Here is an 18,092-nt window from a genome sequence, read left to right on the forward strand (position 1 = left end):
AATATTCTCTCTGTTAAAAGTGAGAACGCAAGTCATGCATACAGGGTATTAAGAATTAGTTTTTGAGCAATGATGTAAACTTGCCCTTGCAATAGTTACCATAACCCAAAATGTTGAAAGTAAGGCGCTTCTCAGATTTTGAAGTATTTGTATCCATTTATAGTTTTTCCTCCCTTGTGACAGTCTTCCAATAAAAGGCAGTGCTGGATTTATTTGGCCTAGAGGTTTTCTTTTTGAAGAGGTAGAGTGCTCTGAAGCAGTCAGAAAAATATTTGCGTTCTTGATCCAGGTTCTCCATAAACTCTTCAGCAGTGACCCCTCAGGCAGGAGTAATACAGAGTTTATGCACTGATTCTTCTATATCCGTTCCTAGATTCCAGCAACCGTTCCTTGCTTCCAAATAAACAACAGAGCTATATTGAATTTATGCTTATGTTAACAGCCTAGAAGTAAGTCTTAGTCTAGGCTTGTTCACTGAAAAATTCCAGGTATCTCTCTTTCTATTCTGTTTTTTTCCTCTTAGCTGCAACTCTGATGTTTCAGAAATGGTTGAAATCAAGTATCCAGAGAGAATTACAGAGGATGCCCTGGCCCTAGAAGGACTTTCAGAGGCTATAAATCAGGCAGTTTGTTCTGCCTGAAAAGCATTTGGGGTTTTAGTTTTTTGTGATCTTGGAGGGCTGACCGAGCTGTCTGAGCTTCGTTAATGTTGTTTTATCAAGTGAGATGGGATGTAGAAAATCACATAACAAGTCCACTAAATTTTTATCATGTAAAAGTTGTGCTGTTCATTGGAAAACTGAAAATTCTTCCATATAGTTTTCCACAAAGACTTCAAATTTATTTTTAGAAAAGCACTAATAACTTCTGCCAAACATGTGCTTTAATGTTTCTATTTAATGTTTAAAACCTGTTGGTTTGGAACTATATGATATATATATATATATATAGCGGTATGCCTATACCTTTGTAAAGTCAGGGAGATTTCCATTCTTCTAATTCATCTTTTGAACTAACAAATGTCCAATATTTTGCTAATGAAGTTGGCCATGGAATTTGTGTGTCTTCCTTGGGCCCCTTTTATTTACATACTTATTTCCTTTAATGACTGAGCTGTGGGTGGCTTTACCCACTTGACTGCTTCTGACAGCCTTTTGCCTCAACAAAGGCACCTGCTCCAGGTGCACCTGCTGCAAGACAGCACCCTGACTGCAGGGCCCACATGTTCCTAAACTGCATGGTGCTCAGTGCAAAAAACTAATCAATTTTGGTGTTTTATCAATAGGAGGTATATGAAAATTCCCTGTACCTGTGTTACTGGCCATGGGATAGTGAGGATATGGGGTAGAATGTTTTACTTCAAATGCTAAGTACTAGTTATAAATATAATTGGTATGTTTTATTATGGAGGAAAATGTATAAGTGGATTATATCCAGTTATACAGTGCAAACCCCTCCGGCTCTCAGGTTTCTCTTCGTAATGCAATAGTAATTGGGTTTCCCATCTGCTTTTGCAATGCATTCACTAAGGACAGTCTCTGACCCTAAGAATCTATTACATCTACCAGTGTCCCCCTCTCTATTCTCAGATGAGTAGCAATATAGAATTGGCTTTGTGCCACAGCTGTGTATAAGCTCATCTGTACAGTTTTCTTTCTGCATTCTCATTTACTACAGAATTTCTGGCTGATGCTGGTTAGATCAGCTTTTACCACAATCAGTCTTCCTGATGTATTTTGTGACCATAGCTCTTCCTAGCTGTGAGCAGTGTGAGAGCAGCAGAAAGCTTAGGCTGCTTGCTGGGTTGGTGAAGGTGTCTTTAGCCATAACTGGTAGTGCAAGTGGCTTGAAGGTGACTGGCTGTAACCTGTCACTTTGTGCAGAGCTGTGTTTCTGCCTCATCCATCATATGTAGCTGTAAAATGCTCCAGTGGTGCTAGGAGATGCTTCTATAAATCTGTGTTTTTAAATCATCAGCATTTGAAATTTCAGTAGATTTGTCTTGCTTAAGACATTTCTTCCCCTGTGTTCTGAGTATGTGCTTCCCTTTTCTAAATAAAACGTATCTTAATATTCCAGTTATTTTGGAATGATCTTGTTGCTGCTCTCTTCTCTTGATATTAGAGAAGGAAGGCTGGAAATGAGCCTCCCACTAGTGCCACAGCTGCTACCTGCTGTGGCAGGTACCTTGCACTAAAACAGTTTTGTCACTATGGACTTGAAGAGAATGGGGTATGTTCCTTGGATTGGCTTTTTGGGGGCACAGTTTGCTTACTCTTTGCACTATGTCATAACAAAAAGTCTATTTGGCTTCTTTGTTGTGTGGGGTAGATTTTTGTTTTGTTTTGTTTTGTTTTACCTCATTCATTTTCTGGTTATTACCTGTCAGCTTCATTTACTATCTGGGGAAACTATGGGTGCAGAGGTGGGGTTTACAGGGAGCAAAACCAACGTTGACTACTGACTTGTCAACAAAAGCATCAAATATTCATCTTGCAGTTGTCTGGAGCAAGGATTAAATTGCCCATCATCCTAGGGCAACAGGGGAGCCTTTAGTAAGTGGGTATCAATTTGTTTACTTGCCAGACCAAAACCCGTTTTGGCTGTTCTTATATATTCTCTCTGCAGAAGTTCTTTTCTTAGTACATTGTGACAGGAATGGTTCTCAATTAAAACTTTGTGCTCCTCCAGCCCCCTGGCATTAAGTTACAAATTATTTTTGTCACTGTCTCTGATGCATTTGTTATGGATAGTATCTTCTGGTTGGATTCTCTCTGCTGGCTAAGTATTATGTTCCTGAATCCTGGATCTCTTAGGATTGCTCATTTATACCTTATTGTATTTTTTAATGTGAAATGTGGAAAATGCTTGCAAATAACACGTAGTGGCTTCTTTGTGCATGTCATCTGACTTTTAGTTTTAAAGGTTGTGGAGTACACAGAAGATTGTGCAACAGGCATTGTTTACTTACCTAGAATTGTGAGACTAAAAACTGCATCCTTGCTGCACGCATAAAATAATATGGCAAACGTTACCATTCCAGATCAGTTATGGTCACATGTTTCCAGCAGTCATTGTTTTCTGGCAATAGTGTGTTTGCTCAGTTCTTTCCTAAGGCAGGTGAAACATATTTGATGTGTCCTAATGTTTGGCCTCTCATGTGACTGGGGGTTTACACTTTTGAGATGTGAATGAGGGTGAGGAAGACAAAAACTGAAATGGAACCTTTTGTTTGTCACTTCAGTCAGGTAGCAGATTCTTCAAATTCATTGGTGGTTTTGATGTGCTCAGGGCCTCTCTGCAGAAAACTGATAGTAACAATTCACTTCAACATGTTTATGATGAACATATGCTTGTAAAGTCCATCCATGATCCCTTGGATGTTGTTTGAAAATTGTAAAGGTGCAGGAGTAGCAAATCAGCCTCCTGGATTTTTACCTCTTCCAGGACTCATAGTTGGGGTGATCTTGAGATACGGGACTCCCTCCACAAGTGGCCATGACAAACCATTCAGCTGCTCGCAGGAGGACAGGCCCTTCACCACCCTGCTGGTCAATGTCAGCGGCAAGTTCTTCGAGTATACGCTCAAAGGGGAAATAAGCCCTGGGAAGATCCACAACGTGGAGCAAAATGACATGTTGAGGAAGGTGAGGCTACACCATTTTTTGTGCTTGGCTGAGTGTTTCTCCTTCATCTCTGCTTCCCTCCCTCCTCCCTTTTCTATCCCGTTTGAACATTAGGTAGTGTCAAGTGTCAGTATTCGTGATAGTAACAGCACTTCAATGCTGAATTCAAAAGCACCTTATGAACTATATCACTGCTGGAGAAACTCTGCTCTGTTACATGTATGTAGTGCTTCCCTAAAGGCCTTGGTTTGAAGACTTAATGTATGTTTCTAACATCTGTAGAATTCACAGAGACCAGCTGAACTGAAAAAAAAGCCTAGCACTGTCTTGTATAAATGCAATATAAGGAAAAGTATAATTTCTTAGTGAAAGGTGATTGCTCCTTGTTGGTTTGGGTTTTTTCCCCCTAAGGTTTTAAAATCCGTTTGTTGCCAGGAAATAGTTACTACTTCCACCCTCTAAACTACCAAATCAGACAGTCTGGTATTGGAAGTGAAATTCACCCATCAGCAGCTATTCAGATGTGTTATTTGCCTTTTTATTCAGTGTCAGGAATAAATCACCTTTTGTGTGTATCAAAGATAGGCTTTGAAGTATAGGATTGTGATCTAAAAATACTTCTTTCTGCAGACTATGAAGAGAGCTTAGCTGTCTATGTGTATCTGTCTGCTGTAGGTATCTCGAGTTAGCTGAAATGAGCCCTACTCTAGGAGGGCACAGTTGTAGTGTTTGTCTTCTAACCTGTGCTTAGGCAGAGAGTGAAGAGAGCCTCGTTAGTCTCACACATGTGAAGGTCTTCTGTTTGCATTTTAACTGTTGTTTTTTGTTCTTTAGTGCAGTGTAGTCCTTGGATATCTGGAACTCCTACTGAAATACATGGAAGAGGTGTATGATGCAAATTTCTGAAAAAGTCTTGTATCTGACTTGATTGTCTCACAATAACTATTCAGTGGCTAAACTTGCATAAAAAAGTAAACTAAAACAGCAGCTGTACCAATATCAGGTATCACAATAGGAGAGATCTTCTCCAGTATAATTTCTACCAGAAATTTGTAATTTAAAATAGAGGACTGTGTTTGGGACTGCTGCCAGATTATCACAGGTAATGGATATAATGCCTGTTCTTTCTAGATGTTACTTACCAACAAGAACTGCAACTTTTTGCTGCTCTGTACAAATGGAGCTGGCCAATGTTTTAGAGGGTCAACTTATCTATATCAACAGCCAAAAATAGGGGTTGTCAGAAAATGAGCAAGGAAAAAGACCTAAAAATTTGTGTATGTCTGTTTCTAATTGAAATTTCATATTTTATTTTTTAGGTAACATTTGACCCAGAAGTTTTTTTCAACATTCTATTGCCTCCTATAATTTTTCATGCTGGTTATAGCCTGAAGAAAGTAAGTGCAATAACTTCTGAGGAGAATAGGTCCTTTATTTTTCATGTGAGATTGCTGATTTGTTCAGGACTGTAGTCTCCTTTCAGACATTTGCTTACAGTAAGAAAAATCTTATTTCCTCCAGAGATGGTTAGGTCATATTGTTTTAAGAGAAAATACATATATTTTTGAGTATAAATGTATTAAACTCTAGTTAATTTTGCTGATTTGTTTTCCTTTGAACCTAGCCAGACATTAATGTCAGTTTCATTTAAAGTAAAAGATGTTTTATTATGAATTGTTTTGGTCCTTCTCAAATGTCCAAAATGCAGTAAATTATGCTGAGAAGCAGACCTAACCCTGAATCCCAGTGGAGCTGTGTCGGACCCTTAATGGCAGAAGGGCCCAGATTCTGATCTTGCTTGAAGACACCATGAATCAGTGCTGCTTTCTGTCAAAAAGCTTTCTGTCAATAAGTTACATGTAGGATCTAATGCGTGGCACAGATCTGGTTTATTCAATTTCTTGAAGTTGGATTGAATTTACATAGCAGTAATTGAAATGTTTCTCTGGAATGGAGGTATGTTTCTGTGTATTGATGCAGGTGAAGTAGTGTGCTATATGGTTCTGAATGGGTGACATAAATTTTCTGAAAAAAGTATATAAACCTCTTTTTCCTACACAGAGACACTTCTTCAGGAATTTGGGGTCCATTTTGGCTTACGCCTTTTTAGGAACAGCAGTCTCTTGTTTTATTATTGGGTAAGTGAACTCTGATATCAGTTCCTCTCGACAGTAAAAGTTTAAGTTGATCAAGCATGCTCTCTCTTTGCCTGTATGTATATATTTTATGTATATATATACACACACAATTAGTTCCAGATAGCTGGTCATGTTGGTTTGCTTGCCTACAATCTCTTATGCTGCTCATATTACTGTGTCTTTTATACGAATATTCTGAGTAACAGAAATCCTGAATTGCATTGGTGACCTTGGCTTGTCTCTCAAAGAATTTCACTAGAGAAATAATCTGAAGACTATTCTTACCTCAGAGCTTTTGGCCTGTGTATTGTGTTGGGCGAAATAATACTGAGGGGAATTTTGAGCAGGGAAAATTTGGTGGAAAATGAAAGAAACATGTAGACTCTGTGCTAATTGTGTGAAGATTTCAGAATTTGCTTACTGGTTTTACATGATGTCTTCTGAATCACATATTGCTTTCCCTTGGCCTGTCTGAAATGCACCAGCTTGTTTGACTTGGAATGTTTTATCTTCTTTCTCTTCAGGAATCTCATGTATGGGGTTGTGAAACTAATGAAGTTGGTGGGTCAGCTGTCTGATAAATTCTATTACACAGACTGCCTCCTCTTTGGAGCCATAATATCTGCCACTGATCCAGGTAGCTTGATGAACATTTTTTAATAACCTTCTAAAATAACCCTATTGTTAGCATTTTCGGCTGCATATTAACGGGACTCTATTTTCAGTTATGCTTTATTAGTATATCTGAGCCTCTTCTGTGAAATGCATGCAAATTCTGAGTATTTTGAAAGCTGTTCTCTGCTGATTCGTGGCTGAACTGGTATGACATCATGGTATATTTGGAGAAAAGTGTAACTCTTCTGCTCAGATACTTAAATATGTTTTTGCCCAGTGGTTTCTTGTTAAGTGTGCATCAAGTTTAAGACTGCAAATAGATGAAATGATTACATTTTCTGGATAGCAGGACTTCCTTCTTCAGCTACATTGCTTGGGGCTGGGTAATTTAAGAGCAATATTTGAGGCTTTTAGGCTCTTTAGGTGGGGGATTTTTTTTTTCCTCTTTCAAATGAACTTCATGTTTTACAAGTTTAAGCAGAAGAATGCTTTTCTGGCCAAGTAATTTCAGCTTTGCCCAAATAATGTCGCCTTCCTTCAGAGTCAAGCAGGCTCACATTGATATCTCCTCTTGATCAGTTTGTAGGGCTGTCAAAGGTCAGGGACCAGGGTAGGGAGTGCTGAAGTATGAAGCTTGACATTTAAAGCAGTTTATTTGAGATGCTTAGTGGTGCTTAGTGTGAAAATGGGAAGTAGCTCCTGTGATTGAGATGAGCTCTGAGCAGCTGGTGGTTGCATACAATTTATGCAAAAAATCACCATGTGATTTCTGAAGTATTTCTATGGGAACATCTTCAAGATCATGGTCTTTCATCTCAGACTGAATTTTCTTGAAAGAATGGTTAAAAATATTTAGCACTCTTGCCCTTTTTAAATTACGTGGAAATTCACACCCGTGGCATAGTGTATACTTTGGGGAACACTTAGGATTATTTGTACTGTTTCACAATGGCTGAAATAATCAAACTGTGTCAACAGACCATACAGCTTTTAAAAGCAGGAAGAGCTGCACAACGTTTTTTTGATTGTCTTACATGGAACATGTTCTGAAATATTATCAGGGCTTTGGTAGAAGGGCTTTGTCTGTCCCATGCCCCTTGATCATGGGGGCCTTGCTGTGAGCACTGTGCAGATCGGAGGACAACAGACCCACCTCCTAATGGAGCTGCCCTAAAACTGATGGAGGAATTTCTTACCTGTAGGTAAACATGACTACTTTTTCCCATTTTAGTTCTGATCCTGTATTTCAGTTCCTGGGTTTTGTTGCTTTAGCCAAACTGGAAAGTCTGTTCCACAGCTCATGCAGTCATCCCAGTGTTGTTTTTCTCTTTTCTTGCTGTAGTTACCGTGCTAGCAATATTTAATGAGCTGCATGCTGATGTTGATCTCTATGCCCTTCTGTTTGGAGAGAGCGTGTTGAATGATGCTGTTGCCATTGTATTATCCTCGTAAGTAACTATGTGAATTTCTACTCTGAAATGACTAAATTACTTTTGGCATTTGTCTAAAATAAATGTTTTTTTCTGAGAAACATTCTTTTGAGTTTAAATGGGTTGTCTTTAACTGAATTGATAACCATTTGCCAAGACCCCTAATGCATACATAGGCCAGAATGACATATATGCCTTCAGTATGGGATAGTCTCCCTGTAGCTCAGGTAGTGTTGTTACAGAAAAAATCTTTTCTGATGCCACTTCTCATTGTGTTCTCTCTTTCTAGATCTATAGTTGCCTACCAGCCAACAGGTGAAAATACCCATGCTTTTGATGCTGCAGCATTTTTCAAGTCTGTTGGTGTTTTCCTGGGAATATTCAGTGGTTCTTTCATGATGGGAGCAGTGACAGGGGTTGTGACAGCTCTGATATCCTTTTTCATGTTTAGTTATTCCATCTGAGATGGCACATGTGGATATTATCAGAGCTTTCCTGTTTCCAGTTATAGCAAAATTGACTCTAGCTATTTTAATTCTGAGTATGAAGATTCATGTGATATTTTTTGAAGTATTCATGTGATATTTTTTCTATAGAAAGACATTATAGGTACCCACAAAAATCAGCTCTTTCCAATAAAATTGAGGCCATACCAGAAGTTTTACTGATGTTGCTGCAACAAGCCAAGGGAGGGCCTTAAACAGGCATGTCCTAATAATATTTCGTTTCTTTTTATGAAATTAGAAAACCTAGGTTTTATTATTAGTCTTGAAAGACATCTCCTATGATAATTGGCATTTGATTCTGTCTTCAGTAAAAGCTCTCAGTCATTTCTGACCCCCACAGCACTCTTTGAGTCCTGCATTTAAACTTTTTGCCAGAAATCTGATGTCATACATCTGGGATAAGATTGTATCTCTGTGAGACTTTACTTAATAACATTATGTGCCTTGCATGATCTATTCTGTTCTCTTGATGTTTTTCCCTGGTATTTGGTTAGATCTCTGAGGTGCTCAGCAAGCAGCTTGTGTGGGTTTTGTTTTAGACTCAGGCAGGAGACCTTCACCCTGAGCTGCTCCAGAACTCATGACGCTTCTTCAGGAAAAAAATTCGGTCTTTGCTTTCCGACTTTCTAGAATAACCATATCTGTACATAGCCCAGGCCGCTTTGATCTGCCTAGACTTCTGACTGCTGACCTGAAAGGGGTAAAACGTGATGTTTTATACAATGATCAGGAACCTGTGACTCTTAAGCAGTAATGTCTCAACTGTATCTTATATACACACTGTGCAGATTTTCCTGACATGTCTGCATAATGGAAGTATAACGGGGAAGATGTGCTGTTGATGCTTTAATGTTCAGTCTCAGGTCCACTGATCTGCAATTGATGTGACCCAGAACCACGATTCTTACTCTGGCTTTTAGGCTACAAGCCATCCACAGCTCTCACTGCTTAAATGCAGTTGCTGTGGGTTTTGGCTTGCTGGTTGGCTACTAATTATGGCTGAAACACATTCAGATCCACTTTGTAAAATTATGCTTCTGAAGCAGCAACTGGTGCTTGCTTTTTCTAATGGTTGTGCTCAGGAAGGTGATGTGAGGCTGTTCAGAACAAAGCCTCTGTGGTGGCATTTTGTGCATGTGGTGGGTTTTTTTTCTTTTTGTTCTGTTTTGGTTTTAGTTTTTGGTGTTGTTCTTTTTCTTTGGTTGTTTAATTATACAACTATTTTCTTTTGGAAACATCCCTAATGTCATGCAATGTTGTAGAGGTAAACTAAATTTGCATTTTACTCTTCATAGCTGATTAGAGCCTGTAAGTTATGGATTAAGTTAATAGATTGTTGTTCCTATAGTGTGAAGTACCTATACCTGTACCTCTCTGAGTAAGAGGTTTCATGCAGTCAGGCACTGTCCTTTGAGAATAGATAGAATACTTGGTTCCAAATGATGCAGATAATATCCAAGGACTTAGTCTGGCTTTCAGCAAGCTGTCTGTGTTTTTTTAAAAACAGCTAAGGTATAATACCACATTGTATATTCTTTCTAAATTGCAGAATCTGACTGGTTGAAAAGATGCGAAACCCAAGGTGATGTCTAAAAATAAAGAAGAGAGTTAAGAAAAAAGAAAAAATTTAGTTTCAGTTAACATTTCAATTTGATCGATTATATGGAATAATAAAATGTTTTTCTTTTCTTGTCTTTCTCTCACCTTCATCTTCCTCCAAAATGATGAGCACAGGTTTTAATTTCAGATTTAATGAAATATTTTGGTATGGTTACTTACAATAACAGCAAGGGGAATAAACAGTTTGATTCACAAAACTGCCAGAAACGACCAGAAATAAGGAATTGGTTCTGACAAGAGCCCTTGCCTAACTTCAGGGGAACAAGGTTCAGCCTCTTCCTCTCCCATGGAGTGACTGTGGCTATCCAGTTTTCTTAGGCATCCATGAACATCCCTTGAGCCAGGCACTGGGATTATCTGAGTACTCTGTGGAGAAATGGGTTCCAGTTTTTGTAATGGTGGATGATGCTGCTTCAGAAGCATGATCTTAGAAAATAGATCTGTTTGGGCAAAGTGGTGGGAATGAATTCAGCTGAGCTCAAAGGTTTTTAGAGGTGGTTTCTGTGCAGAATTAACAGCTGCTTAAAAAGTATGCTGCGTTTTATATTTGGTGTAATGCCAACATGGAGTTTTTTGGTTGTTTTTTTTTTTTTTTAATGATGCTCTGGGCTTTGTTTTGAGAGCAACCTTCTGAAAAAGTAAGGTCATGGCTGAAGGTGTGTCTGGAGTATATGCTTCCCCTGTCCAAGTCAGCAGAAAATGCCAGCAAGAAGTAGGTGTGAGTGGGGGGTTGGTACTGATTGCGTTCAAATGAACTGTGCGTAGCTGTTTGCACCTCAGATACAGTGTGCTGCTCAGTGTTCACCTGCTGCCAGAGTAGGGCTTAGGAAAAAAACACCAAAAGAATTCTATAAATATGTGAACAACTTTTTTTTGTAGTGTGCAAAGAGCTAAATTTAACACTACTGATATCCATTCCACTTCCTCAGTAGCTGTATGAATTGTTAATTCAGTGTATGCTTTGATGTTCCTCAGGTTTTGCTCTCCTCTGCAAGATGAACTTGCTTTTTCTTTCCATTGAAAGACTGAGTTGCTCTGAGTTGGCTTTTTCTCTAAAACACATCAGCACAAGGAGAGGAAATACATTTTGTAGGCAGCAATTGTTTTGCCTTACAAGTACTGAAGTAGCCATGCTTGCTGGAAAAGACTTATTAACAAAGCTGAGCAGAAAAATTATTGTAAATATTACTGATCTTACGGGTTGCTGTATTCAAGAACAGCCCTGTGAATTAAATGCTTCTGAATGCATTTTATGCTTTATTTGAAGGTGGGAGTAGGAGTTGTAATTGAGGTGGCAGGGGGAACAAAACATCATTCCCCCACCAATCCCCTGAAAAACCAAGGCACATACAGTCTAAAAGGAACACCGGGTATATACCCCTTCCTTGCTAGCACTTCAAAGGGAAACATAGAATAAAATATTAAGAGATGGAGCCACACTTATGCCATGGATATGCAACAAAAATATCCAAAACTGATTGTTGCAAGTTAATTCTGAAGTTTGCATTTGTGTGTTGGAATTCGCATTTTTCAGCATCAGAAGTGTTTTGCTTTCCAACAAGCACTGGCTGTTAGTACATGAAAGTGTTTTTCGTAAACACTGGGAACAGAGAAGCCGAAGGATTTCTTTTTGATGCCTTAACAAGTGACTTAACGTGACAAAGTTTACCAAGTTGCACTGCTTCCCCCTGCTGGAAACGGCTCTCTTCTTCTTGATGTCCTGGAGCACTTTCTTGCTTGCAGAAGCTTGTGGATTTACTGGTGAGTTGTTGGGATTCAAGCACATAGAAGTCCTGTCCATCTCAGCAGCCATTTTTCCACTTTTTCACTAAAGCTTTTCAATGAGAAACACGTTTGTGCTTAAAGTTGGGATTTTTGTTTTGTGTCCTGTTCAGCACCAAAGCTACAGCTCACTGTGTAACAAAGGCTTTTGAGAGCAGTGGTTTGGTTCAGACACCATCTCCCTAACCTGGTATCTCGCTCACTTGAATGGAAGGTTCATAAAATCCCAAGGTTAAGAAAGATGTATAAGTTTAAGGGAGCTTGTGAAGGGAAAGTGTGGTGAGCTGGCAGTAAACAGGCTGACTTTTACATGTGGCTCTGTTCACAGGTGTGGTGGCTGTCCTCTTCTGTGGAATCACCCAGGCACATTATACATACAATAACTTGTCAGTTGAATCAAGAAGTCGCACTAAGCAGGCAAGGATGTCTTTTACATTTTTTATAATGCATTGCTGTAGTAGTCCATGTACTTTTGTTTTTACAGCATCTTTTTTACTTGGCCTTTAACATGTGATGGTTTTCTCCCTAGCTCTTTGAGGTATTGCACTTCCTGGCTGAGAACTTCATATTTTCTTACATGGGCTTGGCACTGTTTACTTTCCAGAAGCACATATTCAGCCCAGTTTTCATTATTGGAGCTTTTGTATCCTTTTTCACATCATGTGAGGTTTCTCTGTTGTCTTATGTGCCTGAAAACTTGTGATGTCTTTTGGCTTTACCAAACAGAGAATGGTGACTGGCCTAAGTTTCCCTAATGTCTTGCAGGCACAATAATTTTGAGAACAAGCTTTGGCTACACCTTACATCAAAGCTAAAAGGCCTCTGTGCCACACAGTTGTTGGGTCTGTACCTCAATGTTAGAAGTCATATAATTTCACTAGATAAATAAATGAATACGCTTTACTGTGTGTTTTGGCCATGGACAGCCCACACCGTTTGTGTTGTTCTTGTATTTGAACTTTGGAGACCTAGAAAAGGATCCATTTTTCTCTTCACTTCCAGTGGCCCCTTGAGAAAGTAAGGGGCAAACTTAAAATACATAAAAAGGAATGTGGGGGAATAGATCACCTTTGAACAATGGCCCAGAGGTCAGCATCCTGGGTGATGGGAGGAGAAAGGAACTGAGCTGGGGTGCAGACCATGACATGAAGGGTACACAGTTAAAGGGTCTGCCATTGTCCCTGGCTGACTACTTTGTAGTAGTCACACTCATGTAAGCTCTGCATCCTGCTGCTGTTGCAATGAATTGTGATCTCTTCACTATATTCCTGGATGCTTGAAAATTCAGCACAATTGAAAGTGTGCATGAAGAAATTTGAGCTAGTCTTCCTGTCTTGATTTCCCTCATCCTGCTGTATGAGTAGAGCTACTGGCAGTGGAGGCAAAACCCGGTAAAAGGGCATATAAAGATGGCCTTGTATGAGATGTACTTATTTTCTCTTCTTTCTACTTTTTTCTGTACTACTTCTCAGGATTTATCACACTTGTCTTTATTTTCCTTCAGCCATTTACTTTTTTCCGAAATAGTAATACATTTTCTCCTGTGTCACCTCACATCCACTTTTCTGACCTAAGAAATGCTCCAGAGCCCTGTGGACATTGGATAAAGACATGAACAGAATAGTTGCAGCTGGTATACTAAGCAATGCAATTTTTCATGCTTGGTGTGGCCTTCCATCTCCTCTCAAGTTGTGCTGTCTGCCCTGGGTTTGTTTTCAGCAGTTGTTTCTCTTCCTACTTGTCTTTTAATACATTTTCCACTTTTTTTCTACCACTGCACTTAACCTCTGTTGCCTCTTGAGTATTTTTCTACCTTTGTGAGGAGGGCAACTAGTACTAGCACCCATGTTCTCCCTCAACACCTATGGTTCCCATTGAGTTAGCAACTTGCAGGGGTGAAATGTAGAGGCATCACCAGTTGTTGAAAGGCTGGATTGCAAAGGCAGAGCTAGAGCCTCAGCATTCTTGGCAAAATCTTAGCTATTACTCCTACATACATTAGTCTTGATGGCTTCTGATGTCTGATTTCTGCAGCCCTCAAAAAGACTGGTTTTAAAGTTGCTTGGAATAGTTACTTGAGGGTTATTGTACAAAGTACTAATCAAAATCTGATTTTCCTAGAAACATTCCCTGCTGACAGAATTGCTTTACTTTAGCTATGGCAACAACCCAGTGCTGTCTAGAGCTCTTATATGGTTTTATTTCTTTTTCTTGGGAGATGCATTATTCTTCTAATGTTCCCATCCCAGCAGCAAATGATCAGTGTTTGTTGGGCTTCTGGCTGTGCTGGTGTTTTACAGGATTTCAGCCCACCACTCTAGTTTTTCCTGAAGTGTTCCTTATGCAGTGGAGAGTGTTTTCAGCTTTCTGCTTCTTCACAGGAACCACGGGATGTTTTGCACCACAGTAAGGGTGCTTACCACCTACTGTCATAAATTTCTGCAATACCCTTTCACTATTCTTTTTCGACTTAATTCTAGTGCTGAAAAATGGCTTTTGGATTTATATCCTTAGTAACTCTGTACTGTTAAGTGTTTGCTAGCCAACAGGAGATTTTTGCCTCTGCAGGAGCCATAATGGGGTGGCCACTTGCTGGTGTTAAGTTGCTTTCCCCTCTGTATACAGCACTGCGTTTCTGTTGCTCCAAAACCTCAAAGTGGAATGGTGGTTGCCATAATTGTTTAAAGCGTTAATTTTCGAAGAGAAGTCCTCATTTGTACAATTGGTCATTTTAATACTATGTATAATTTCACTGTGCATTTAAAAAGTTACTTGTATTACTAAAAATTTGCATTTTGTGCAATGACTTCTCTATGCACAAGTTGCATAAAATTGGGGGAAGTCTGCTTTAGATACACAGATATAGGAAGAACACTTGATATCATGATGTAAACCTCTCACTAAAACAAAAGCTTCATGTTAAAACCAGGTACCCAAGACTGCACACCTCAGGAAAAAGAAATCCTTAACCCTCAGCTGTAAACAGGTTGCAATCTTTTTGGGCAGAGCTGCACACATCTACCCCCTCTCCTTCTTGTTGAATTTGGGCAGAAGGCATAAGATCAGCTGGAGCTTTCAGCACATGATGATGTTTTCAGGTAAGAGCAAAAATGCTGGGCAATGCAAAATGTCTTAATTTTAACTCATAAGCAATCGACAGTGCTTCCTCCTGCTTTTATGATCCACATTCATGCATCCTAAAGGGATGGCTTACTGATAATTGCAGTATGCCATCATGTATCTTTCAGCCTTTACAGAAGGTGCCTGGAATGAGTGAGATCTTGAAATGCTACCTGCTCGCAGCAGGCAGCACCTCATGTTGGGAATAGAGCATTTTCATTTGAAGTGTTTGTGAAGGGCATGGGAGATTTGGGGTGTACCTCTTCCAAAAGGTTATTTCTAGCTGAGATGAGGCTCATGTTGTGCAGAAACAGACACCTGCTGAGAAAATCGAGGTGTATTTATGGGTGCCTTTTCCAATTTAGTTGGGCAAAGGTATTTGACTTATCATTTCTGTCACACTGTTTAAGTTTGTCATTTAAGGCAAATTATGTATTGTGTGTCTAAACATGTGCATCCTCAAGAAGTTCCAGGGAACCCTCTGTACACAAGAGGATGTAAAGAGGATGGAGCCAGGCTATTTTCGGTGGTGCCCTGTGCCAGGCCCAGAGTTAATAGGCACAAACTGGAACATGTAAGGTTTTCTGTTTGAATATTGAAACCTTTTTTATTATGTCCAAGCTTTGTCCAAGTTGTCCAGAGGGGTTGTGGCATCTCCATCCATGGAGATACTCAAAAGCCATCTGGATGTGGTCCTGTGCAACCTACTGCAGGTTGAGCAGGGGTTGTTCAAACAGGGGATTTGGACCAGATGAACTCCAGGGGTTCCTTAAAACCTTAACCATCCTGTGATTCCTCTACATAAGAAGTCTGCAGATGGCCCCATGCCATGGCTCGTTCTTGCTAGTGAAGTCTCATAACTGGGAGCAAGGGAGAGGGGGAAATACATAGTTTGCCTGTGATCATGTTATTAACTAGAATATTTTTATAACTGATAAAAGTGTCATATCAAGAACTCACATTTCAATTATGGATTCAACTGGAAAAGTGAATTTTCATCTGGATTCAGGGAGCTGCTTGAGTTACATAATGTTTTGCTGTTGTCCACTACTTGTTTGTTTCTGTCTTCCTTTTCTGTTAGTTTCTGGAAGCATTTAACACCTTTTCATAGCACTTGTGGATTCTATAAGTTACAGAAAACCAGGGGGGCACATCCTGTTGTAAATCATCCCAGGGCATAATTTATCAGGGTATCTAAGGAATTTAAAACTTGCTGGAGCCCAGTGCTTTCTGCCTGACACTTTGTGGCAGGGAGGGAGCAAGGAAAGATGCTGTGCTATCGACTGTCACAGCTGCACTTCTGAAGCTCTGTTATTTCATTCTTTTTGATAGGTCTCAGGGGAGCCATGGCATTTGCTCTGGCTATACGAGATACTGCTACCTACTCACACCAAATGATGTTCTCAACAACTCTGCTCATCGTGTTTTTCACTGTGTGGATTGTTGGTGGAGGTACAACCCCCATGCTGTCATGGCTGAACATCAGGTTGGTATGCAGCTGTGTGCTGGGGAAACTTTACTTTTCAAGAGGCAGCTGTGCTAATTTGGTGTAGTTCTACAAAATTTGTTTGATGCTTGCTAGAAGCATTTAGAACATGATATTTTATAAAGGAAGATGCTAGTGCTGTCTGGTGAAGAAAATGTACTGATGCTGCTGGGATTCAGCCTAAAGGTGCTCTGGTGCTCTGCAAGTAGGTATCTAGGTCCTTGTCAGTCCAGTAGGATATGGAATAGTGTTGCCTGATAAAGCAGCTCTATATTGAAAAGAAAGAATTAATCTAGTCCCCTATAAATTTCATATTATATTAAGACCATTCCCTGTCCTTTGGCTCTTTGTAATGGGCCTGTTAAGGTTTTTAACTTCAGTGGATTCTTTAATGGGTGGTGCTAAGACAAATACTTTAAACAAAATCTGATGCTATCTAAGCAACTGGGATAAATGGGGTCCTGCTGGTCTTCTGGGTGTGTTTCCTCCTGTTTTGAGGAGATCTGTGGAAATGGTAAGTTGAATGATTATAGATGTTTGACTATAAATCCTGCCTAATACTTAGTACTTTTGACTGCATGTACTTTCATACTTGAGCATACATACCAAGAGATGTGCTAGAGAATCACAAATCAATCATTGTTGAAGATGATATGTATTAAAATTCTGGAAGTTTTGGCAGTTTGGGAGACAAAGATAAATAGAGGGGAATTAAAACAATACATGTTGCACAAGCCCTTTAGTGCAATTTTTATGTGTAAACTATTCGTGCTCTTTGGCACTTGAAAATTTTCTTATTTTCTAATTGTGTTAATCAGAATGTGAAGCCCACTCTTGTGATAGGATAGGAAAAAACCATCCTAGGTAAAACTGGTTTCAGTCTTTAGAACTGATCATTCTCAGGGGCTGGTAACTGCTTTTGGAAAACTTCAGTGAGCTGCTTGTTGCAATAGGTAGAAGGTGCTTTCCAGTTTGGCAAATAAAAAGGGTAGGATTCCCATAAATTCTTATGAACTCTTCTCATGGAAGATAGCATACTTCCAGCAGAACATGGATGTTTCAGTATCTTGTCTCTGACTAACAGCAAATGTTGGGAAATTGGGTTTTTCACCAGAAAGAAGCAACACTTCATGCAGTCAGGCTCTCTGCAGGTCATAACATTAATGATAGGTAATGCAACATCTGGTGTGAAGTCAGAAATAAAGCCAGTGTCAGCATAGTTGTGTCATTAAAGGTTGTGAGATACCACACCCTGATGATGTGATAGTTGTAACAGCTAGCATCCTTCAAGCTTTTTGTCCTGTTGCCTGTACCTCTTTTGTTGAGGAAGCATGGCTGGGTATTTCCTTCAAACCTTGTCACCCAGCAAGGGACAGATGTGCTGCTGACCAGCTAAGTGAAGAGGAATTGTGTTCAGTGTGCCTGTATCAGAAGGCAGCTTCTGAGTGCAATCAACCATTACCTCTGCCACAGGGCTCTTTCAGTCCTCAGCAGTAGGACAGGACTGAATTCTTCCATATGGCCCAGCTGTTGGCCAACTGCAAAATGGTTCTGAGGTCGCAACCTTTTTTCCTCCTATCCTCCTCCATCAAAACCACGAAGCATCCAGGATTATGCACTTACTCCTTTAGCTAATCTAGTTCAGTAGTGAGGCTCCATAAGCCTGGCTGATGAGCTGGTCCTGCAGGCAGAGAGGACTAACACCATATCTACTCTAGGCTTATCCCTCAAGGTGGCTAGACTTGCAAAAGTCATTAGTGTGACCAACA

At 39.7% G+C, this 18,092-nt stretch overlaps 1 protein-coding gene across 1 annotated transcript in view; it reads left to right on the forward strand.

Annotated features, from left to right (window-relative positions):
- Positions 1-3,368: 3,368 nt before the first annotated feature.
- SLC9A7 (solute carrier family 9 member A7) overlaps positions 3,369-18,092 on the forward strand; it is a 47,651-nt gene continuing 32,927 nt past the window's right edge. The window contains exons 1-11 of the mRNA XM_008629368.2: positions 3,369-3,647; positions 4,946-5,023; positions 5,688-5,764; positions 6,289-6,401; positions 7,722-7,827; positions 8,099-8,240; positions 11,591-11,696; positions 12,046-12,134; positions 12,247-12,360; positions 14,704-14,815; positions 16,170-16,323. Of these exons, the coding sequence (XP_008627590.1) occupies positions 3,369-3,647; positions 4,946-5,023; positions 5,688-5,764; positions 6,289-6,401; positions 7,722-7,827; positions 8,099-8,240; positions 11,591-11,696; positions 12,046-12,134; positions 12,247-12,360; positions 14,704-14,815; positions 16,170-16,323 (1,370 nt within the window). The remainder of the gene's footprint in view (positions 3,648-4,945; positions 5,024-5,687; positions 5,765-6,288; positions 6,402-7,721; positions 7,828-8,098; positions 8,241-11,590; positions 11,697-12,045; positions 12,135-12,246; positions 12,361-14,703; positions 14,816-16,169; positions 16,324-18,092) is intronic.

The sequence above is a fragment of the Corvus brachyrhynchos genome, unplaced genomic scaffold (assembly GCF_000691975.1).
Source record: "Corvus brachyrhynchos isolate BGI_N302 unplaced genomic scaffold, ASM69197v1 scaffold92, whole genome shotgun sequence".
Lineage (NCBI taxonomy): Eukaryota > Metazoa > Chordata > Aves > Passeriformes > Corvidae > Corvus > Corvus brachyrhynchos.